The 24,970-nt window shown below is 22.0% G+C and overlaps 6 protein-coding genes across 6 annotated transcripts; all 6 read right to left on the minus strand. All coding sequences in view use genetic code 6, as the record gives it.

Moving 5' to 3' along the window:
- Positions 1 to 435: 435 nt before the first annotated feature.
- Positions 436 to 2,552, minus strand: TTHERM_00033900 (ABC transporter family protein; the record flags this gene model as incomplete). The annotated part of the gene is made up of 7 exons (XM_971897.2): positions 436 to 670; positions 728 to 923; positions 971 to 1,213; positions 1,265 to 1,558; positions 1,627 to 1,853; positions 1,920 to 2,340; positions 2,393 to 2,552. 7 exons carry the CDS (start codon positions 2,550 to 2,552, stop codon positions 436 to 438), a joined length of 1,776 nt encoding a protein of 591 aa, XP_976990.2.
- Positions 2,553 to 6,293: 3,741 nt separating this feature from the next.
- TTHERM_000033904 (transporter family ABC domain protein) lies at positions 6,294 to 8,664 on the minus strand (the record flags this gene model as incomplete). The annotated part of the gene is made up of 9 exons (XM_012797121.1): positions 6,294 to 6,315; positions 6,529 to 6,672; positions 6,790 to 6,988; positions 7,045 to 7,287; positions 7,346 to 7,633; positions 7,715 to 7,941; positions 7,989 to 8,088; positions 8,147 to 8,467; positions 8,520 to 8,664. 9 exons carry the CDS (start codon positions 8,662 to 8,664, stop codon positions 6,294 to 6,296), a joined length of 1,689 nt encoding a protein of 562 aa, XP_012652575.1.
- Positions 8,665 to 9,378: 714 nt separating this feature from the next.
- Positions 9,379 to 11,599, minus strand: TTHERM_000033909 (ABC transporter family protein; the record flags this gene model as incomplete). Its single annotated transcript, XM_012797122.1, has 8 exons — positions 9,379 to 9,613; positions 9,676 to 9,874; positions 9,929 to 10,171; positions 10,233 to 10,523; positions 10,693 to 10,850; positions 10,913 to 11,012; positions 11,072 to 11,392; positions 11,455 to 11,599. The coding sequence occupies 8 exons, from the start codon at positions 11,597 to 11,599 to the stop codon at positions 9,379 to 9,381; spliced, it is 1,692 nt and encodes a 563-aa protein (XP_012652576.1).
- A 1,804-nt stretch (positions 11,600 to 13,403) lies between these two features.
- TTHERM_00034910 (ABC transporter family protein) lies at positions 13,404 to 15,514 on the minus strand (the record flags this gene model as incomplete). Its single annotated transcript, XM_971899.2, has 7 exons — positions 13,404 to 13,638; positions 13,695 to 13,890; positions 13,946 to 14,188; positions 14,246 to 14,539; positions 14,592 to 14,818; positions 14,879 to 15,299; positions 15,352 to 15,514. The coding sequence occupies 7 exons, from the start codon at positions 15,512 to 15,514 to the stop codon at positions 13,404 to 13,406; spliced, it is 1,779 nt and encodes a 592-aa protein (XP_976992.2).
- Positions 15,515 to 16,353: 839 nt separating this feature from the next.
- TTHERM_00034920 (ABC transporter family protein) lies at positions 16,354 to 18,516 on the minus strand (the record flags this gene model as incomplete). The annotated part of the gene is made up of 8 exons (XM_971900.2): positions 16,354 to 16,588; positions 16,646 to 16,844; positions 16,903 to 17,145; positions 17,204 to 17,494; positions 17,551 to 17,777; positions 17,838 to 17,937; positions 17,997 to 18,317; positions 18,372 to 18,516. 8 exons carry the CDS (start codon positions 18,514 to 18,516, stop codon positions 16,354 to 16,356), a joined length of 1,761 nt encoding a protein of 586 aa, XP_976993.2.
- A 4,040-nt stretch (positions 18,517 to 22,556) lies between these two features.
- Positions 22,557 to 24,720, minus strand: TTHERM_00034940 (ABC transporter family protein; the record flags this gene model as incomplete). Its single annotated transcript, XM_971902.1, has 8 exons — positions 22,557 to 22,791; positions 22,846 to 23,044; positions 23,103 to 23,345; positions 23,404 to 23,628; positions 23,758 to 23,984; positions 24,044 to 24,143; positions 24,202 to 24,522; positions 24,576 to 24,720. 8 exons carry the CDS (start codon positions 24,718 to 24,720, stop codon positions 22,557 to 22,559), a joined length of 1,695 nt encoding a protein of 564 aa, XP_976995.1.
- Positions 24,721 to 24,970: the final 250 nt, after the last annotated feature.

Genomic DNA, 24,970 nt, shown 5'->3' on the forward strand with positions numbered 1-24,970 from the left:
TGAAGTTTATAATAATTTAAATAAATTTAAAAATTTAACTTTTATTGAATAAATTTAAATCTAAATAATAAACTATTTTCAATCTTATTTGAAGTAAATACTTATTAAATATAACAAAAAAATAAAAAATAAAATTATAGAAAGAGTAAAAGTGAAAATTAAATCTATAAATCAAAACCAATTTATTTATTTTACAAAAGAAAATTCTTTAGAAAGTAAGTATATTTCTGTTTGAAATTTAAATATTATTTTATTAAAAATGATTTTGCAAAATATAATAAACTGGAAAAAATAAATTTCTAGCTGTGATAAAAAGAATATTTAATTTTTGAGTTGTTAATATGAAAAGGTAAGTCGAAATATATAATAAATATACATTCAAATAATTTAAAAATTAATAAATTTATATATATTGAGTATTCATTAGATTTAAGTTCATTATAAATGTTTCTTAGATCTATACAAAAAGTAGAACCCAAGGATTAGATATCCTAAAAACATAAGCGCCAAATACCCAACAGCTTCCCACTTTGTAAATTCAATATTTTCAGATTGAATAGGATTAGGTATAAAATAAGTTTCTTCGTATTCATTTCTAATAAATGCTTAATATGCATAATTAAAAAGAGATAGGTACTGAATCCAAGAAATCCAACTTGCTAAATCCCCACTTTAATTAAATTTAATTGAGTTTTATTAAAATTAAAATGTAATAACAATATTTTACTTATTTTTATAATAACCAGAAAAAGGGAAGAAAGGCATAGTAATCAATTAAGCAGCACTAAATGCTAAATTAGGATCTTCAAATAGACATCCCTCAAAATATCCGGCTGCGGTTCCTGTAAATTGTAAAACTATCATAACCAATGTGAAAAATAAAAATGCACTGATATCATTTCTCAATCCAATCATCCAATAGGCTAAAAATTAATATGATTTTAGAGCAATAATTTATAAATAATTTTACCTATGACACTGAAAATAATTGGTATAATAAAATCTGCTATCAGATCAACAAACAACTTAGCAAAGTAATAAGGAAATATTTTATACAGATTTGAGTTTTCTTCTCTTAAAAAAACTTATCTCTCGATAGGTATAGATATACAACCTGAATTCATAGATTCTAGAAAAGCACTAGTAGAAAGGTAAAGTAAAAATCCATTTTTGTTTCTGACATCCACAACATTATATGGATCATTTTAACCATCTAAATAAAAAAATAAAATATTTATTTATTTGACAATAAATTAAAAATTACTTGGCAATTGATAATAAATTATTCCTAAAAAAATAGCCAAGCTGATTACTTAAGCTAATTTTGCTTTAAATAAGATTGGACTTCTTGTTTAGATTAGAATAGTTCTCTTGACTATATAGTAGAATTGCATGTAAGTTGGGACTAAGGATGTAGAAAGATTAAACTCTACTTAACTTGAAAATTTGATTTCACTTAAAATATTATCTTTTATTAGTTTGTCATAATTTTTATAATAAATTGGACAATTTATCTTATTAATATTCTTTTCTTGATTCATAATGGACATGTAATAATCTAAATCATAGCAAAAATATTTATAAAAAATATTAAATTGTCATTTTTAAATATTTTTAATTAATTACCTGCAGGATTACTTAAAAGAGGACATTTAAAACCTTACTTTGAGAAATAATTTTAAATAGAGTTTCCACCTTCACCTTAGTATATAAACTTACCATCAACCATCAATATTATCCTATCTAGCGTATTCCATATATCTGCTGAGGGCTGATGAATAGTAAGGACAACTGTTCTATTCTTTTGGTGAGCAAAATTCTTTAATATATCCATTAAGATATAAGCAGTAAAACTAATTAGATTAAAATAATTTTTTGAATTAGTACAATTTTTTACAATATTTTTTAGTATTTATTACCTATCTAAACCAGATGTTGGCTCTTCTAGAAATAAAGATTAAGGATCACAAATTAATTCTAATCCAATTGATGTTCTTTTTCTTTCCCCTCTAGAAATACCTTCTACGTGTTAACCTCCAATTTGAGTGTTCTAGCATTTCTCAAGCTTTAATTGAGTTATTACATCATTAACTATTTCATTTTTATTAGTTTTTGCTCCTTTATTCTTCAAGTTTGCTGCAAATTAAAGACATTCCCTTACTGTCATAGTCTCTGTAAGCAAATCATCTTACAAAACATAATTAGCAAAGGTCTAGAATGTCTCTGAGGTGTAAGGTTTTCCATTCATAAAGACTTCTCCTTATAATTGTGATTTTTTTGAATTAGCTATCCTTTTAGAAATAATATTTAAAAGTGTAGCCTTGCCTGTGCCAGAAGAACCTGTTAAAAATAATTTAAAATCAAGCAAATAGCAAAAAATATATGATGATACCTAATATTGCAGTAACTTATGAGTTAGGGAATATACCATCTATACCTTTGATAATTTCTTAAGTTCCTATGGATGTTTAAATCGAATACTTGATGTTTTTAAAAGTAAAATCTAATAAATTAGAGTTATTATTATATTCTTCTGAATGAGTTTTATTCATTTTTAATTGAGTAGTGAAGTAATTTACTTATAATTATTTATAATAACTAAACTTTATTCTAACTAAAAAAGATTTAAAGCATTAAAAATATATTTTTGTAAATTAAAATAAATACATTATACTGATTAATTCTTTGATAAATTTTTAATATTTAATTTTTAACTATTTAGAAAGAAGAAAGAAAAAATTTCTTAATTTATGTAATAATGTAAAATCAATTAACTAAATTGAAATTGGTTTTCAATTTTTCTATTAGTCTTTAGGCATATTTTAAATTTAACTTTTAAAGCATTAAGATACAAACAGGTTTTGAATATGATATCAAAATTTCATTAAGTTAATTTTTACCTTCTAAGTATTTTATTTCACTAATAAATGTTTAATAATTTACAGGCTTTCTATATAGGCTATTTATTTTCATCTTGATTTTGCAAAAATGTAAAAAAGCTATTTGTGCTTATATTAATCTTAAATTTGATAATATATAATTATAAATATAAGATTTTTTATGCTTATCTGAGAAAGAAATAGAAAATTTGTAAAAAAAATATTGAAAAAATTTAATCTTTTTTTTTATAAAATTTTCTTCTTCTGTTTCTCAAAGCAATAAATTTCGTCATAACTTTAAAGCATCATGCTTTTATTCCCTAATATCAGACTTAAACAGAAAATTATAATTATGATTATTTGCTTTTTCAAGCTTTTTTTCTTTATTAGAAAAGACAGGAGTTAACTAAATTGCTTTGAGATTGTAAATTTGTAAAAAGCTCTTTAGTAAAATAATTTTTTTTTTTAATTTTGTAACAATTATTCTAAATTTAAAAAATTAACTTAATATAAAAATATATTTTTAACAACATTTATAAAAATATATTTGCTAACAAATTCAATTAATATCTTTAATTCTAAATAATATATTTATTAAATTATCACTATAATCTCTTTCTATTACTAACTAGGCAAAAGCAACTAATTATTAAAAGGCCTATTATAAATCCCAGTAAAATATAAACACATTCCCATTTTGAGAATTCTAGATTCAATAATTCTGTAGGGCTTGGAATAAAATGAGTGTTTTCATACTCGTTAGCGGCTATAGCATTAAAACTATACTTTATAGGAAATAAATATTCTATCCAAGAAATCCAGCTTGCTAAATTTTTTCTAATAAAATAAAATGAATTTAGTTAAATTTAAAATATTTATTTATTTATTTATTAACTACCTATTTTTGAAAAATCCTCCAAACAAAGCATTAGGAACAAATATTAATGGGCTCATAAAAACAGCTGTTTTTACATCAGAAAAGATAGAACCACCTATATAACCAAGACTAAGACCAAGTAGACTATTTAAAATCAAGCAAAAAAAGTAAAAAAATACATTTCCTACTGTGCGATCATTCAATCCAACCATAAAAAATTCTATTTAGATAAAATTATAGCTTTTTATTATTTGAAAAAATGTGTTTATAATTACAAATTAGTCCATATAAAATCGGTGAAATTATTTAAGGTATTATCTCTATAGCTAGTCTTCCAAAAAAGTATGCATAAGGTGAATAAAGATTAGAACTATCTTCTCTTAAGAATACCTTCCTCATAGAAGGAAAAGAAACTGAGCAAGGCTTAAGCGACATCATTAATTAATTTATACAAACAAAAAAGAGAAGACCGTTCCTATCATTCATGTGTCTGATGCTGGTCGGATGATTACTTCCATCTATTGATGAATAAATAAATAAACTGTTTAAAATGTTAAAACTTAAAAATTAAACTTCAACCTTCTGATTAGAAATATATTAATCCTACAATTAATCCCATGATAATAGGGATTATACGAGCTCTAAAAAGTATAGGATTTCTTTTAACATTCTTTAATGATCTTTTAGCTAGTTGTTAAAGTTAGTATAGAAATGGAGTTTAAAACTTACAAGCTAAAATTTCAGATTTTTCTCTCTGCTCTATTTCTTTTTCAACTAGCGGTTTTAACAAAGACTCATATTTTTAGAAATAAATAGGATAATTCTAAGCATTTTTTTAATTTAGATGCATAAAACTCATGAAATAATCTGATTTTTTTAAAAATTAAATTCTTAATTCATAATTTAAAAATAATTAAATGTTTTAGAAAAAATAAAAAAATTATTTTAATTTAAATTTTTATAAAATTTTTTATTACCAGCTGGATTTTACATTCTCGAACAATTAAATCCTTAGTTTGAGAAGTAATTTAAAATGGCCTCATTACTTTTTCCTTAATAAATGAATTATCCTTCTACAAGAAGCATTATTCTATCAAACATCTACCATATATCTGAAGAAGGGCTGTGAATAGTAAATACAATAGTCTTTTGTCTATTGATGGTATATCTTTTTAGTTCAGCTATCAATAAATATATGCTGTGAAGCTTTAGAATATAAACAATAAAATTAAAATTCACTTTAAAAATAAATAATTTTACCTATCTAACCCTGATGTTGGCTCATCCAAAATTATTACAGAAGGATTTGTCACAAGTTCAAAACCAATAGATGTCCTTTTCCTTTCTCCTCCAGAAATTCCTATAAATTATAATATCATTAATTTTTAAAGAGAAATCATAAAAAATAAATTTTTATATAAATCTAAAACAAAATTAAGAGAAAGAATTATTTTTTCAATATTCCAATAAAAGATTTTTACCTTTTTTAACAAATTAACCTCCTATTAATGTATTTTAACATCTTTCTAATTTTAAAATCTTTATGGTTTCTTATACTACTCTGTCTTTTTCAAGTTAATCGCCTGATGTCTTTAGATTAGCTGCAAATTATAAGCATTCTTTTACAGTAAGTCTCTAAAAGAATATCGTCTTACATAACATAAGTACCAAAATCTGAAAATTTTCTGTATGTAATTTCAGTGTATTAGCTTATATTTTCCCACTAACAGAAATTGCCTTAGAGTTTTCTATCCTATCTGTTAACACATTTAGCAGCGTAGTTTTTCCAGCTCCAGTAGAACCTTTGAAAAGATAATAAATTAAAAATATTTACCTAAAATAGCAGTGATTTATGAAGACTTACAAATACCTGAAACATCTGAAAGCAATTATTTTTTTTCCTTGCTTTGTTTTAATAGTTACTGTGACATTTTAGAAAGTTAAGTCTATAAGATTTTTATTTATCTCCATTTCGTGAAATAGTTTTTAAAGATATTAAAATATGTTTATAATTTTTTAAATAATTTTTATAAAATTTTCACACCTAAAAATAAGGTATTTATACCTATCTGTAATATTTCTAGATTAATTCTATTTCAAATATAGATACATATAACTTTATCACCTTTATGTAATTTTAAAAAATCTAATTAAATCTTACAAAAATTTGATTGATTTAATAAAAATTTGATACACTAATAAATTTTATAAATATTGCATCAATTTTATTAAATTCTTTACTTATTCTAGAATTTTTCTAAGAAAAAAACTTAATTTATTATTTAAATAATGATAATATCAATAAATAATATTTAAACCTTCATATAAAATAAACTTAATTGATATAAAAAATTTAATTTAAAATATTTTTAAAAAGAATTGATTGATTAATTGATTAGCTAGTTAGGTAATAAAATTTCTTTTATATCATTTATTTTTATTTTTTTAAAACATAGAAAGCAATATTTTAAAAAATATTTTATTTTAATTATATGATATTCTTTAATATTTATTAATTACTTTAACAACATTAATTTTCATTTAAACAATTTTAAAAAGCTTTATTTAATTATAGAATAAATTTCATTCAATTTAAATATTATTATAGCAAGAATGGTAATACTTAATATAAAAAACAAATAAACAATTTTAATAACATTTTTTTTGTATTTTGAATAATTTCATTGTAATCTTTACTTTTTAATAGCTAAAAATATATAGCTTATGATTAGGTATCCAATGAATAAACCTAACAATATATATACTGATTACCATTTAGTAAATTCGAGACCGAGAAACTAAGTTGGATTTGGAGTAAAGTAAGTGAATTCATATTCATTCATAGCCATAGCGTTAAAAGTGTATTTTGTAGGAAATAAGTATGAAATCCACGATATCCATGGAGATAAATCATTTCTATATATCAATAAAAATTAATAAAATTAGTATAAAGTATAGATTTTTGAATATAAATTAAATTAGTGTTAAAATTCTATTTTTTCTTCGAATAAATGAATTAGTAAAAAAAAATACGAATATTTGAGGAAACCTCCAAAAAGCATATTAGGGTATAAAATTAGAGGATTAATAGCAATAGCAGTTTTGCTTTAATTAAATAAGGTACCACCTATTTATCCTAGTCCAAATCCTAGCAAGCTACATAAAACCAAGCTAAATAAGTAGAAAATTACGTTTTCTGATGTGTGATCGTTCAAACCAATCATATAAAATTCTTTTTATTTTTATTTTAAATGAATTTTAACTAAATTTAAAAAATTTAATTTTTACATATAATTCCAAAAATTATTGGTGCAATAATTTATGGAATAATTTCTATTAGCAATCTTCCAATAAAATAAGATAACACTGAGTAGAGTTTAGAATTTTATTCTCTTAAAAATATGGTGCTCATAGAAGGGAAGGTTAGGAGGCATGGATTTAGTGCCATCATTAACTAATTTACACAAGTAAAATAAAGAAGACCACTTCTATTATTCATATCTCTTATACTTGAAGGTTAATTGCTCCCATCTAATATATATAATAAAAGTTTAAAAATTAATAGATAACATCTTTATCATTTATTTACCTTCTATCTTAACATAAACTAAACCTAAAAAAATAGCCATAAATATTGCCTAGATGATACGAATTTTAAATAAAATTGGATTCCTTTTTACATTTTTCCAAGATCTTTTGGCTATTTGAATGATTTAATAATATATTGGAGTTTAATATTTGCTTGAAAGTATCATTTAAATCTATTTTTATTCTATTTCATTTTAAACAATATCGTTTAATTTTTCATAGCCTTCAAAGTATTTTGGAAAGTTCTTTAAATTATTTTCAGAAGCATTCATAATACTCAAAAAATAATCTTTTTTAATTTTTAAAAAATAATTATTAAAACCAATATGATTTAAAAGCACTTAAAATGAATTAATTAATTTGTTTTAACCTGCTGGATTCTAAAGCTTTGGGCAAACAAAACCAAAACTATTGAAATGACTAATAATTTTTTCATTGCTTGCTCCTTGATAGATAAATCTTCCATCTACAAGAAGCATTATTCTGTCAAATATTGACCATATATCTGAAGAAGGAGTATGGATAGTAAATATGACGGTTTTCCTTTTATTTTAAGCATATCTTTTCAGTAGTGAAATTAACAAGTAAGCAGTAAAACTAATTAAATAAAATATTTTATTGCTGTTTATTACAAATTTAATTACCTATCTAAGCCAGAAGTAGGTTCATCTAATATAAGGACTGTAGGATTAGTGACTAGTTCAAAACCGATAGAAGTTCTCTTCCTTTCACCTCCAGAAATACCTTTTGAATAGAATAATTACTAAATTAAAAATCAAACCGTTTGAAAATAAATATTTACCTTTAACAAATTATCCACCAATTAAAGTATTTTAACACCTCTCTAGCTTTAAATATTTTAAAGTTTCTTATACAATTTAACTCTTTTCTTATTGGCTTCCTTATAATTTTAAATTTGCAGCAAAATTTAAACACTCTTTAACAGTCATAGTTTCGAGTAGAATATCATCTTGCATTATGTAAGAGCCATAGTTGGAAAAAGCCTCAAAAGTGATATGCTCTTAATTAGCTTATATACTGCCTGATACTTAAGTTGTTTATGTATTTTGTATTCTTTTACATAGTGCATTTAATAGAGTAGTTTTACCTGCTCCAGAAGAACCTTTAGTTAAATAATATTGCTAAATATATTTAAAATTTTATAAAGGTTTTACCTAAAATTGCAGTTATTTCAGAATTCTTGCAAATACCAGATATATTTTTTAGCAATTGTTTTTAACCATTTTTTGTTTAAACATTAACAGTTAGGTTCTAAAATGTAATATCTATCAATTATATATTTTGGTTTTAGTCTAACATTTTTTAAAATATTTATTGACTTGAATTGTATGAATTAAATTTTATTTTAAAAGATAGATGAATGAATACATTTTTAAAAAGCGAATTTTACTTTTTCTATAGAAGTTCTGTCAAAGTAAATAATTTTAATTTAGAATAATGAATATAATTTTGTTAATTTCTGTTTATAAACTCTAGCTAAATAAATTACTTCACTCTACTTATTGATAAATTGTTACTTTTTTAATTTTTGTCTAATAATTTCTAATCAATTTTTATGTAATTAAAATTTCAGTATCATTATTATATTTACTATTATCTTTCTATAGAATAAAATTTATTTTCTAGAAATTATCTATCAAACTCTAACTCACCTAAATTAAATTTTTTTATACATTCGCAATTAATGTTAAAATTCCCCATATAGTGGCAGAAAGGTTGGCTGAGAGTATGAAATAGTTAGGAAGAGTACCCTCATAGTTCTATTTCTATTCTTTAAATTTCGATTTGCTTATTGTAAAGTAAATTACTTAATTCATCACTTATTATTTTTAAAAACTAGATTCAAAGATTAAAGTGGATTTTATGAAATAAAGTATTAATTTATGAAATCAATTGTAAAAGTAACAAATATATAGTTTATGTATGTATACAGAAAAATTTAACTACATTACTTTTTTAGCTAATACTTATATTATTTTTTTAAATATAATAATTTTTATATTATATATTTAATCACTATAATCTCTTTTTATTAAGAGCTAAGCAGATATAACTAATTAATAAGTATCCTGCTATAAATCCTAATTATATATAGACGCATTCCCATTTAGAAAACTCTAAATTAAGTAGTGTAGTTGGATTTGGAGTAAACTTACTATATTCATGTTCATTAGCAGCGATAGCATTGAAGCTATATTTAATAGGGAAGACATATTCAATCCAAGAAATCCAATCTGCAAAGTCTTTTCTATAATTATTTTTGCAGTAAGTTAATTAAAAAATATTTTATTAGATGAAATTAATTATTACCTGTTCTTGAAGTAACCTCCAAAAAGGGCATTAGGAAGAAAAATAAAAGGACTCATAATAATTGCAGTCTTGCTTTGAGAAAATATAGAACCTCCAATGTAACCCATACCTAATCCTATTAAACTGTTAAGTACTAAGTTGAATAAATAGAAAACGACATTTCCTGCTGTGTGATCGTTTAGTCCAATCATGTAAAACTCTTTTCGAATTTAAAAAGATATTAAAAAAAATTTTATTAAAAAGTAATTATTACAAATTATGCCTTATATTATAGGGACAACAATACATGGAATTATTTCAACAACTAATCTTCCAAAGAAATAAGCAAAAATAGTGTAAAATTTAGAATTCTATTCTCTCAAAAACACATTTCTAAATGTTGGGAAAGATAAAAGACACGGGTTAAGAGATGTCATCAATTGATTGATGCAAATAAAAAATAAGAGTCCATTTCTATCATTCATATCTCTAATGCTAGTGGGATTATTTGATCCATCTAATATTTAGAAATTAATTGATAAGTTTAAATTTAAATTATCATAAAATAAATATTTTACCTTCCATTTAGAGATAAGTTAGACCTAAAATTAATCCCATAATTATTGCTTAGAAAATACGAGCTTTGAAAAGAATGGGATTCCTTTTAACTGCATTAAAAGCTCTTTTAGCTATTTGTGAAATTTGATATAATTAAGATGTTGAATATTTATTCACAAGAATCTACGAATTTTATTTTTATTCAATTTCTGACTCAACTATATCCTTTATTTAAGAATCGTAACCTTCAAAGTATATTGGATAATTTTAAGTGTTTGAATCTTTAGAATGCGCTATGCTCATAAAATAATCTAATTAATTTAAATAAAATTTTCAATTTTGATAAAAATTAAGTGGAAAGATAATTAATTCAATCTAAATAACACTTTAAATAAATAAATAAAATAATACCGGCTGGATTTTAAAATTTTAATCATTCAAAGCCTATATTAATAAAATGTTTGATTATTTGATAGTTACTTCCTCCTTAGTATATAAATCTACCATCAGCAAGAAGCAAAATTCTGTCAAACATAGACCAAATATCAGATGAAGGACAGTGAATAGTAAAGATTACTGTCTTGCCCTTTTATTAAGCATATCTTTTGAGCTCAGTAATTAGTAGATAAGCTGTAAAACTATTTTAAAAATTAATTTTTAATTAATTTAAAATTAAATAAACTAAATTAATTTAATTAACCTGTCTAATCCAGAAGTAGGTTCATCTAAAATAAGTACAGAAGGATTTGCAACGAGTTCGAATCCAATTGATGCTCGCTTTCTTTCTCCTCCAGAAATACCTTTTGTATTTAAAAAAAATATTTAAATTATCCCAAAAAATTTAATAGTAATAAAATACCTTTTACAAATTATCCTCCGATTAATGTATTTTAGCATCTTTCTAATTTTAAATTTTTCAATATTTCATCTACAACAATATCTTTTTATTATTAATCACCTTACACCTTTAAATTGGCAGCAAATTAGAGACATTCTCTAACAGTCATAGTCTCTAATAACACATCATCTTACATTACGTAAGAGCCAAATTCTGAGAAATTTTCAAAAGTGATTTCATTTGAATTAGCTTAAACAGTTCCCCTGACCTAAGTTGTTTTATTATTCTATATTCTGCCACAAATAGTATTTAACAATGTGGTTTTACCAGCACCAGATGAACCTAAATTTTAATTTTAATTTGTTACAATTATTAAAGTGAAAATACTGAAAAAGCAAATTTACCTAATATAGCTGTAATTTCTGAGTGTTTGCAGATACCTGAGACATTCTTGAGTAATGATTTTTACCCTGTTTTTGTTTGAACAGTTACAGAAATATTTTTAAAAGTGATATCAATAGAGTTAGCTTTTTCAGAGTATAATTACATTTTATAATAATTATTTTATATTTTAATTTGATTAGAACTTTTTTAAAATCTTATTATTTATTTATTTCAAATTAATTAATTATATTTCATCATAGGATTTCATTTTTAAATTGATTTTAAAACATGTGTAAAGTGATAGTAATTAATTAATTCTTGATAATAATTAGTTTTTTTTAATAAAAAGTGTGAGATCAAATTTTATTTTTTTAGAAATTTTCTGGAAAACAAAATCTTAGATTCAAATATATCCCAAAACAAAATTATTTTTTTAAAAGCATTATTTTAATGAATGAATAAGTATTTAATTTATTGAAAAACTAAATGCTCAATAAAATACATAGGAAATTACATAAAATGTTTATAATTTCCAAATTATTAAAGAAATGATAAAATATTTAATACAAAAGTTTGATATTGATAATAAATATTTATGAAAAAAACAATATTTTGAATAAAATAAATAATTTATTATATAATTCTATAAGCTTATAAAAATAAAATCTATATTTAACTGGATATTTTCACTCAATAGCAAATAGCAGATACACATATTATCTATTTATTCATTAAATTACTTTTTGATCAGAATTTTTAAAGTTACAATTCAATTTTTCTTTCTATTACAAAGTATAATTACCTAATTAAAATAAGCATAAAAATAATGAATGAATAAGAAATTAACCATTTTTTAAATATATACCAGCTTACATAAAATTTAAAGAAATTTCAAATTTTTGTTTATAAGATAAAATATTTTAATTTTAAAATATTGATAACTTTATAAAAAAGCAAAATTTTTGATAAAAGAAATAATGTTTTCTATAATTCTTTCAGTTTAAAAAAATTATATCTATATGTATTAATATTTACCTTCTATTACATAGATAATTATTATTTAATTATTTGTAAATAACTTTTTGATCAGAATTTTTTAAAGTTACAATTAAATTTTTCATTTGATTAAAAAAATTTCTTATCAAACGTTTCTATTTTAATTTTTTTCAAGAAATAATATGTAAGCTCACAATAATTGAAGTATTAAGATATTTTTTAGCTATTTGATAGATAATTCTATATTAAAAAACAGCGAATTAACTAAATTTAATCTATTTATCAGATCTTTTTAGTGAAATAAAAACTAATTATTAAATAAATTATATTTAAATTGAAATATTATATTTGGCTTTTAGATTGAATCTTATATTTTCTTAGTTGAGAAATATTATCTAATAATTTTTAAATTTATCCTTTATTTCAATAAATTGCTAAATATTAATATACTACATTTTTACGTTACTATATTTATTTAATTGAAATTTAACTCATTTTTCTAAATATTTTTCAATATGTTATTAAGATAAATTATATAAATTAACTAATATTAAATTAAAGTAATAAAAAACTAAATGCCTTTATGTTATAATAATTATTTTATCGCATAAAAATATTTATAATATTATTACCGTAAAACCTCATTCCCTCATCCCTAATTTCACGTGAACGAACGAACGAGAGATGGTGAGGAATTTAGTAAAAAAAAAAGGTTAAAAATTATTTTTTTTAAGTGGTTGGTTTTTTAAAAAGCATAGCTTTTTTCAAAGAAAAATTTCTCTCTTTAACTAATTTTAATAGAAATAAACTAAAATTTTTAACTTTAAAATGATAAAATAATTTGAATATTTAATTTTTAGAATGGTAGTAATATTAATCAATGAGTTGAAGATATAAACATAAAATAATTACACTTATTTACATTCGTTAATTTTATTTATTTTTATACACTTGTAGTAATATTAATCCTTTTTCATTGCAGTGTCTTTAATGACCTTTTTAAAAAGAAAAAAGCTAGAATAAGATAACCCAAAAACATTAGGCATAAATAACCAACTGCTTCCCATTTTGTAAATTAAATATTTTCTGCTTCAATAGGATTAGGTATAAAATAAGTTTGCTCATATTCATTTCTAACAAATGCTTGATATGCGTAATTAAAAGGGGAAATATACTATACCCATGAAATCCAGCTTGCCAAATCTCCACTAATTAATTAAATTAATAAAATTATAAAGGTACTTTAGTTTAAAAAATCATTTACCTATTCTTATAAAATCCTGAGAAAGGGAACAATGGTAAAGTTATCAATTAAGCTACACCATATGCTAAATTTGGATCTTTAAATAAACAACCTTCAAAATATCCAGCAGCAATGCCAGTAAATTATAATATTATCATAATTAAGTTGAAGAATAAGAAAGCTTCAAGATTGTTCCTCAAGCCAACCATCCAATAAACTAATTATTTTAAATAGTTTTAATTTATTATAGTTAGTTAATTAATGAGATTTACCTATACAGCAGAATATAATTGGTATTATAAAATCTGATACAAGATCAACCAAAAGCTTACCAAAAAAGTAAGGGAATATTTTATATAATTTTGAATTTTCTTCTCTTAAAAAAACCTATCTTTCTGTAGGAAAAGATAAAGTAGCTGCATTCATAGATTCCATAAATGCTCCTGTGGCAAGAAAGAATAAAAATCCATTTTTATTCCTTGCATCTACTATATTGTAAGGGTCATTCTCACCATCTTATTTGTTAAACAAAAACTCAGTAATTTTATAAAAAGGTTAAATAAATAAATTACTTGGTAATTAATAGTAAATCAATCCTAGAAAAACAGCCAAGATTGTAACTTATCCTAATTTAGCCTTAAAAAGGATAGGACTTCTTATTTATATTTGAATAGTTCTCACAACTATGTAATAAAACTACATATAGATAGGTATAAATTTTTAATTTGGGATAATTTCTTATTTATTTGAAAAGTTAATTTGATATTGAACACTGTCTTTAATTATTTCATCATAGTTCTTGAAATATAATGGAGTGTTTATGACATTTATCTGTTTATCTTGACTCATTAGTGACATATAATAGTCTGTTATTAAATGTTATTAAAAATTATCACTAATTAAAAAAAAATTAATTACCAGCTGGATTTGAAAAAATTGGGCACTCAAAACCTTATCCTGAGAAATATTTCTAAATTTAGTTTCCACCAGACCCTTAATAAATAAATTTCCCATTAACCAATAGCATAATTCTGTCAAACATATTCCATATTTCAGAAGACGGCTAATGTATAGTAAAGACAACTGTTCTCTTTTTTTCATGAGCAAATTTTCTTAACATGTCTATCAAAATGTATGCATTGAAACTGATTTTATAAATTAAATTATTTTATTTTAAAAAATTATTTTTAACTGAAATAAATTACCTATCTAAACCTGAAGTTGGTTCATCTAAAAATATGGATTATGGATCACAGACAAGCTCGAAACCTATAGATGTCCTTTTTCTTTCTCCGCCTGAAATACCCTTAACAAACTATCCACCTATCTAAGTGTTTTAGCATTTTTCTAGTTTTAATTATTTAATCATGTCATTCACTAAATCATTTCTTTTCTTTTAACCCCCTCTAACTTTCATATTTGCAGCAAAAGTAATACATTCTCTTACAGTCATGGTTTCAGTTAGTATATCATCTTGCATAACATAGTTAGCAAATGAAGAGAAGGATTCACTTGTGTAAGGTTATCCATTTACCAATACTTAACCCTCTAGCTCATTACTACTTAATTTAGTTATCCTCTTAGTTATAATGTTTAAAAGAGTTGTCTTACCAGCTCCTGAAGAACCTATTTAAGAATTTTAATTAATAAACACAATAAAAGAATGATCTAATTATACCTAAAATAGCTGTAACTTATGAGTTTGGAAAGATGCCATCAATACCCTTAATAATCTCTTTTGTTCCTTCCCTGGTTTTTATAGAATACTTAAGATTTTAGAATGTAAAATCAAGCTGGTTTTGATTATTATTAATATATTCTTCAGAGTGAGTTTTATTCATTTTAAATTTATTTTTAATTTCATTTATTTAAAAACTCTCAACTATTTTTGGATGTATTTAAAATTTTATTTTTTTTTAATTTCTTTAACTAATTGTAAAATTTTATTAACTCCTGATGAAATCTTTTGAATTTACAAAATTTGAAAAAGTAATTAATCTTAATTACATTTAAATTTCTTCTTTTTTTCTATTTTTCTTATTTCTAAAAGAAAAAACAATCATTATTTATCAAAAAGTTTTTCAGGATCACAGTTTTTAAATTTTCTATTTTGAAAATAAATTTAAAAATTTATATGGATTTTTGTTTCAAGCTAAAAAGTTATCTAATAAATAAATAAATTATTTTTGTTGCGAAAAATAACCTATAGAAATATAACTTCAAAGCATTCATCCAAGTTTTTGTTCTATTTAATTATTAAAAATCTAATTTACTTGAATAAATTTAATGGCTTTTAATGAACAAGCTTAAACCAACAAATATAGATAATTATATGAAAAAATAATAATTTTTATATCAATTAGATTAAAAATACCGTAAATTATTGAAAACTATATATTAGTAGTATGTACTTGAAGATTTCAGATAATTAAGTAAGTTTTCTATTTATAAAAATAAGATTTTTTTATTTATATATAAAAGTTAAATATACAAAATAATTGTAGAAAAAATATAAATTTTAGGAATTGCAGTATTATTAAGAAGATAATTTGAAAAAGTGAGAAATATATATATAATTTATATATGTATTACAAAGTAATTTAATTATATTATTATATAAAGTAATAATTTAAAATATTTTTTGATATTTGAATATATTTTTCTTGTATTAAATGTTTATTCACTATAATCTCTTTTTATTAAGCACTAAGCAGATATAACTGATTAATAAGTATCCTACCAAAAATCCTAATTATATATATACACATTCCCATTTGGAAAATTGCATATCAAGTAATGTAGTTGGATTTGGAGTAAATTTAGTATATTCATATTCATTGGCAGCGATAGCATTGAAACTATATTTAATAGGGAAGATATATTCAATCCACGAAATCCAATCTGCAAAGTCTTTTCTATATTAATTATTGCAATAAATTAATAAAAATTATTTTATTAGATGAAATTATTACCTGTTCTTGAAGAATCCTCCGAAAAGTGCATTAGGAAGGAAAATTAATGGACCCATAACAATTGCTGTTTTACTATGAGAAAATATAGCACCTCCAATATAACCCATACCTAATCCAAGTAAGCTGTTAAGTACTAAACTGAATAAATAGAAAATGACATTTCCTGCTGTATGATCGTTAAGTCCAATCATATAAAATTCTTTTTGATTTATAAAAGATATAAATAAAAATTATATTAAAGTATAATGAATTATTACAAATTATGCCATATACTATAGGGGCTATAATAGAAGGAATTATTTCAACAACCAATCTTCCAAAGAAATAAGCAAAAACAGTGTAAAGTTTAGAATTATCTTCTCTCAAAAATACTCCTCTCATAGATGGGAAAGATACAAGACATGGGTTAAGAGACATCATCAATTAATTAATGCAAACAAAAAATAAAAGTCCATTTCTATCATTCATATCTCTAATGCTAGTGGGATTGTTTGATCCATCTAAAAATTAGAAAATTAATTTAAGATTATAAATATAAATTGTAAGAAAATATATTACCTTCCATCTAGAGATAAATTAGACCTATAATTAATCCCATAACTACTGCTTAAAAGATACGAGCTTTGAAAAGAATGGGATTCCTTTTAATTGTATTAAAAGCTCTTTTAGCTATCTGAGTAATTTGATATAATTAAGATGTTGAATATTTATTCACAAGAATCTATGAATCTTTTTTTTATTCCATTTCTGACTCAACTATCTGCTTCATTTAAGAATCGTATCCTTCAAAGTAAATTGGATAATTTTTAGTGTTTGAGTCGTTAGAATGCATAATGCTCATAAAGTAATCTAATTAATTTCAATAAAAAATTTAATTTAGAAATGAAATTTTTATAAAATAATACCTGCTGGATTTTAAAGTTTTGGGCATTCAAAGCCTATCTTACTAAAATGTTTGATAATTTGATCGTTACTTCCTCCTTAGTATATAAATCTACCATCAACAAGAAGCAAAATTCTGTCAAACATAGACCATATATCAGATGAAGGGCTGTGAATAGTAAATACTATTGTTTTCCCCTTTTCTTTAGCATATCTTTTGAGCTCAGTGATTAACAGATAAGCTGTAAAACTATTTTTTAAAATAAATTTTTTAATTAATTTAAATTAGAAAAAACAATTTATTTTTAACCTGTCTAACCCAGAAGTTGGTTCATCTAAAATAAGCACTGAAGGGTTTGTAACAAGTTCAAATCCAATCGATGCACGCTTTCTTTCTCCTCCAGAAATACCTTTTTATTTTAAAAAAAATTTAATCTACTTCAAAAAAATTTTGTTTTTAATAAAATACCTTTTACAAATTATCCTCCGATTAATGTATTTTAGCATCTTTCTAATTTTAAATTTTTCAAAGTTTCATTTACAACTTTATCTTTTTCTTACTAACCTCCTTAGACCTTTAAATTAGCAGCAAATTAAAGACATTCTCTAACAGTCATAGTTTCTAATAATACATCATCTTACATTACGTAAGAGCCAAATTCTGAGAAATTTTCAAAAGTGACATCTTTTGAATTGGCTTGAATAGTTCCGCTAACTTAAGTAGTCTTATTATTCTATATTCTGCCACAAATAGTATTTAACAATGTGGTTTTACCAGCACCAGATGAACCTAAATTTTGATATATTACAATTATTTAAGTGATAATACTTAAAAGAAATTTACCTAATATAGCTGTAACTTCTGAGTGTTTGCAGATACCTGAGACATTTTTGAGTAATTATTTTTATCCAGTTTTTGTTTGAACTGTGATAGAAACATTTTTAAATGTTATATCAATAGAGTTAGTTTTTTCTGAGTATAATTACATTTTAAAATAATTTTTTTATATTTTAATTTGATTAGAACTTTTTTTTAATCTTTGAATTTAGTTAATTTGATATTCATTATATTTCAAGAAAGCATTTCATTTTTAAATTAATTATAAAACATGCATAAATTACTTTTGTAGTAAATTATTTCTTCCAAATTTCTTTTTAATTTGACTATTTCTAAATTCTGATGATTTGCTAACAATTTTAGTATAACTCAATTTAAAAGATGTATATCATAATACTTTTTGATTAAATATATAAGCTCTAATTAATCTGATATTTTCTTTTTGGTTATAAAGCGATTTATTCTGGAAATTTTTATTTAATAAGAAATTAATAAAAAATGGATTATTTATTAAAAAGTGTAAGATCAAATTGAATTTTTCTGGAAGTGTTCTGAAAAAAGAAATCATAAATTTTTTCTCAAAACTTTTTCATATCATAAATAATTAAAAAAATATTCATAAAAATAATGAATTAGAATTTAACTATTAAGAAATAAATTATTTATTAAATACATGAGAAGTTGGCAATAGTTTCTTCAATGTAAAAAACTATCCAAATTTTTAAAGAGAAGATAAAAATTTGACATATAAATTGTATATTTATTAAAAATATTTAAAAATAAACAAGATATTGAGCTTTAAAAATAATGTTTAATTTATTTCTATCAATTTATAGAAACTTAATCTACATATATGATTTGCCTAATTTTTTAACATTAATTACAGAGGCACTTATTATTTAATTTACCCAGTTGACTTTATTATCAAAATTTTTTTAAATCTTACAATTAAATTTTTCATTTAATTAAAAATAATTTGATACCCAGCTATTTCATTTTAATTTATTTCCTGAAATGAATATCAATTTAACAATATAAAATATGTAACCTAACAATATTTGAAGCAATTGCTTTTAGTAAGGTAATTGCTTGTTGTCTGATAATTGATTTTATATTAGATGATAGAAAATAAACTAAATTTTAGCCATTTATAAGATGTATCATGTAAATTATTTAATAATTGTTACTTTAATCATTTTTAAATTTCAGGATTTAAATTATCTTTTTTTACATTAAATTCTGTAATGTATGATTGAAAAATATTATCTTATCTATTTTAATTAAAAAGAAAGAAAATTTAGTTTTTAGCTTAAAATTAATTATTTATGAATTCGTCTATTTTATTTTGTTAAGCTAGGCATTCGCATGAATTTTTTGTTTTATTATTAAATTGATTTCGTTTATATATTTTTTAATAATTTATCAGAATTATTTATATTTTAAGAAAATCTAAAGAAAAAATAAATATGATTAAATTAAAAACCATTTTTTAAAGTGAATATTAAAATAAAAAAGCTAATCATTCTAAAGGTTAGTTAGAACATCGAAATGATAAATTTAAATATTACTTTATAGTTAGAAATTAAAAATATTTCATTCATAATGTTTACAATTTAAAAAAAAGATTTTTAAAATTATCTTATTCAAAAAATATATCACCTTATTTCCTCATTACCTTGAAACCTGATATTTCTTACTTAATAAATAAATGAGTTTGAATTTTTCAAGTTTTTAAGCTTGTATTTATTTAATTTTAAAACATATTTTAGTTTTTGTTTTTTGTATTATATATCATAATTATGTAGCTTGTAATTTAAGTAAATTATTTAGTGTAAATATAAATGTCTTTAACATTATTATAAAGTAGATTTGATTTAAAAACTTATTAACGTATTATCTACTCTTGTTATATTTTTAATGAATTAATTAATTAATAGGTTTTAATGTGAATTTATTGATTAACCACTTTTTTATTTTTAAAGCAATAAATATTAAGGCTTATTAAAACTTTTCTCAAAAAAATAAATTATTCTACAAAATAAAAGTAGTAAAAATAAATTTTAATAATATAACATATTCTAAGGATTTATTTATTTAAATATCCAGTTTAATTTTAAAGATAAATACTATTAGTTAAAAAGATAATATTACACCTTTCTTTTAATTAAACTAAAAACTATTTAATCATAATACCTTTTTTAAATATAAGGGTTTGTTTCCTTAAGATAATTATACTAAAGGTCTCCAAATAAAATAGGCTTAATACTTTGATAATAACATATTTTCTAAATATCATCCTGCACTAGCAGTTAACTTAAAAATATCAGTAAAAGGAGATAATCAATTAGTTGATGATTTAATCAATAAAACTCCTTTAATTTTGAAGATTGTATTGTAAATTTCTTAAAAATTAAATTAAGTAAAAGTGAAAATTAATTTTTTTTCTTTAAATAGTATTTACTATATTAAATTATATTGTTTTTAGGCTTTATAAATTAAAAATTAATATTACAATCTTTATCAGATTAAAAATCACATAATCTAACATAAATTTCATATGTTTTGATTTAATAATCATATTATTTATAAAATTTTGATTTTAAATTTAATTATCTTTTAAAAATTTTAATATTTATTTATACTGTAGCTATTTCTCTGTATTTTATTTTTAAGCGTATATTATTTTATTTAAATTTTAAATTAATTTAAAATTATCTTTAATAATATAGTTAGCAAATGAAGTGAAAGAAAGACTCAATTGTGTGAGGTTATCCATTTACAAAACTTAACCCTCTAGTTCATTACTACTTAATTTAGTTATCCTTTTAGTAATAATGTTTAAAAGAGTTGTCTTTTCAGCTCCTGAAGAGCCTATTTAAGCAAATTTTAATTAATAAACACAAGAAAAGAATAATCTAATTATACCTATAATTGCTGTAACTTATGAGTTTGGAAAGATGCCATCAATACCCCTAATTATCACTTTTGTTCCTTCCCTGGTTTTTATAGAGTACTTAAGATTTTAGAATGTAAAATCAAGTCGGTTTTGATTATTATTAATATATTCTTCAGAATTCGTTTTAACTATTTTTTGATTTTTTAAAATTTTATTATTTTTAAATTTCTTTAACTAAATGCAAAATTTTTTTAACTGCTGATAAAATCTTTTTGAATTAACAAAATTTAATTAATTTTAATTACATTTAAATTTCTTCTTTTTTTCTATTTTTCTTATTTCTAAAAGAAAAAAATCAATCTTTAATATCCAAAAACTTTCTAACTGATTAGCAGTTTTTAATTTTTCTATTTTGAAAATAAATCTAAATGATTTTTATTACAAGCTAAAAAGTTGGCTGATAAATAAATAATTTTACCAAAAATTTATTTTTGAAATATAACTTTAAAATATTCATTCAGTTCTTTGCTCTATTTAATTTATAAGAATCTAATTCATTTGAATAAATTTAAAGGCTTTTAATCAGCAACATATCAATAATGATGATAAAAAATAACAATTTTTTTTTGAAAATTCGATTAAAACTTATATCTTAAATTCTTAAAAATTTATTGTAAATATGTACTTTACAGAGAAATAAAAGCATTAAAACAAAACATGTATCTAGTTTTATATAATATATTTAATTGATTCATTTATTTTATTTTAAGAAGGTCCATGATCTTCACTATCTTGTTTATCATCTTCTTTTATTATTTGAATTACCTTTTTTTTAATAATTATTATTGATTGATAAAATAGTATTTATGAAATATAAATTAAATATTTATTTATTAATAGATAGGATAATATTAAATCAATTATTTTTAACATGGCCTTGATTATAAATACTAAAATTTTGTTTTTATTTCTATTTCTGCTAATTTATTTTATAATTTTATTAAAATTAGCTATATGTATTATGATAGAGTATATCAGTGCAATCGCAGTATATTCCAAATTTATTGAAAGTTGGTATTTAATTCTTGAAATAATAAAATTATTTTAAATTGTAGAACCAAAGTAAATTTTAGGAAATACAGTATTAATTTATAAGATAATTTGAAAAAGTAACAAATAAATATATAATTTATGTATGTATTACAAAGTAATTTATTTATATTGTTATATAAAGTAGTATAATTTAAAATATTTTTTTAATTTATGAATATATTTTTCTTGTATTAAATATTTAGTCACTATAATCTCTTTTTATTAAGCGCTAAGCAGATATAACTGATTAATAAGTATCCTCCCAAAAATCCTAATTATATGTAAGTACATTCCCATTTAGAAAATTGCATATCAAGTAATGTAGTTGGATTTGGAGTAAATTTAGTATATTCATATTCATTTGCAGCAATAGCGTTGAAGCTATATTTAATAGGAAAGAGGTATTCAATCCACGAAATCCAATCTGCAAAGTCTTTTCTATATTATTTTTCAATAAGTTTATTAAAAATATTTATTAGTTGAAATTATTACCTGTTCTTGAAGTATCCTCCGAAAAGTGCATTAGGAAGGAAAATTAATGGTCCCATAATAATCGCAGTTTTGCTTTGAGAAAATATAGCACCTCCAATATAACCCATACCTAATCCCAGTAAACTGTTAAGTACTAAGCTGAATAAATAGAAAATAACATTTGCTGATGTGTGATCGTTAAGTCCAATCATGTAAAATTCTTTTTGAGTTATAAAAGATATAAATAAAAATAATATTAAAATATAATTAATTATTACATATTATGCCATATACTATAGGGGCTATAATAGAAGGGATTATTTCAACAATCAATCTCCCAAAGTAATAAGCAAAAACTGTGTAAAGTTTAGAATTATCTTCTCTCAAAAATACTCCTCTCATAGATGGGAAAGATACAAGACATGGGTTAAGAGACATCATCAATTAATTAATGCAAACAAAAAATAAAAGTCCATTTCTATCATTCATATCTCTAATGCTTGTGGGATTATTTGATCCATCTTATTTTTAAAAAATTAATTGATGATTCTAAACATAAATTGTTAAAAAATATATTACCTTCCATCTAGAGATAAATTAAACCTATAATTAATCCCATTGCTACTGCTTAAAAAATACGAACTCTGAATAGAATTGGATTCCTTTTAACTGTATAAAAAGCTCTTTTAGCTATCTGAGAAATTTGATATAATTAAGATGTTGAATATTTATTCACAATAATTTATGAATCTAGTTTTTATTCAATTTCTGACTCAACTATCTGCTTCATTTAAGAAGTGTACCCTTCAAAGTATATTGAATACTTTTTAGTGTTTGAATCATTTAGAATGCATAATGCTCATAAAGTAATCTAATTAATTTCAATAAATATTTAATTTAGAAATAAAGTTTTTAATTTTTATAAAATAATACCTGCCGGATTTTAAAGTTTTGGGCATTCAAAGCCTATCTTACTAAAATGTTTGATAATTTGATCGTTACTTCCTCCTTAGTATATAAATCTACCATCAACAAGAAGCATAATTCTGTCAAACATAGACCATATATCAGATGAAGGACTGTGAATAGTAAATATTACTGTCTTCCCTTTTTATTAAGCATATCTTTTGAGCTCAGTGATTAATAGATAAGCTGTAAAGCTATTTTTTAAAATAAATTTTTAATTAATTTAAAATATAAAAAATAATTTATTTTTAACCTGTCTAACCCAGAAGTTGGTTCATCTAAAATAAGCACTGAAGGGTTTGTAACAAGTTCAAATCCAATCGATGTGCGTTTTCTTTCTCCTCCTGAAATACCTATTTTATTTTTTAAAATATTTAATCTACTTCAAAAAATTTGGTTGTAATAAAATACCTTTAACAAATTATCCTCCAATAAATGTATTTTAGCATCTCATTAATTTTAAATTTTTCAAAGTTTCATCTACAACTTTATCTTTTTCTTATTAACCTCCTTAGACCTTTAAGTTGGCTGCAAATTAAAGACATTCTCTAACAGTCATAGTCTCTAGTAACACATCATCTTGCATTACATAAGAACCAAATTCTGAGAAATTTTCAAAAGTGACATCATTAGAATTAGCCTAAATAGTTCCGCTAACTTAAGTAGTCTTATTATTCTATATTCTGCCACAAATAGTATTTAACAAAGTGGTTTTACCAGCGCCAGATGAACCTAGATGTTTATATGTTACAATTATTTAAGTGGTAATACTTAAAACAAATTACCTAATATAGCTGTAATTTCTGAGTGCTTGCAGATACCTGAGACATTCTTGAGTAATTATTTTTCTCCAGTTTTGGTTTGAATTGTGATAGAAACATCTTTAAATGTTATATCAATAGAGTTAGTTTTTTCTGAGTATAATTACATTTTAAATTAATTGTTTTATATTTTAATTTGATGAGAACTTTTTTAAATCTTACAATTTACTTAATTTGAAATTGATTATATTTAAAGAAAGGGATTCATTTTTAAATTAATTGTAAAACATGCATAAATTACTTAGTTTTTTAATTTCTTTCAAATTTCTATTAAATTTGACTATTTCTAAATTCTGATGATTTGATAACAATTTAAGTATAGCTCGCTTTAAAAGATGTAATTCATAATTATTTTTGAT

This window comes from Tetrahymena thermophila, assembly GCF_000189635.1.
Source record: "Tetrahymena thermophila SB210 genomic scaffold scf_8254667, whole genome shotgun sequence".
In the NCBI taxonomy this organism is placed as follows: domain Eukaryota; phylum Ciliophora; class Oligohymenophorea; order Hymenostomatida; family Tetrahymenidae; genus Tetrahymena; species Tetrahymena thermophila.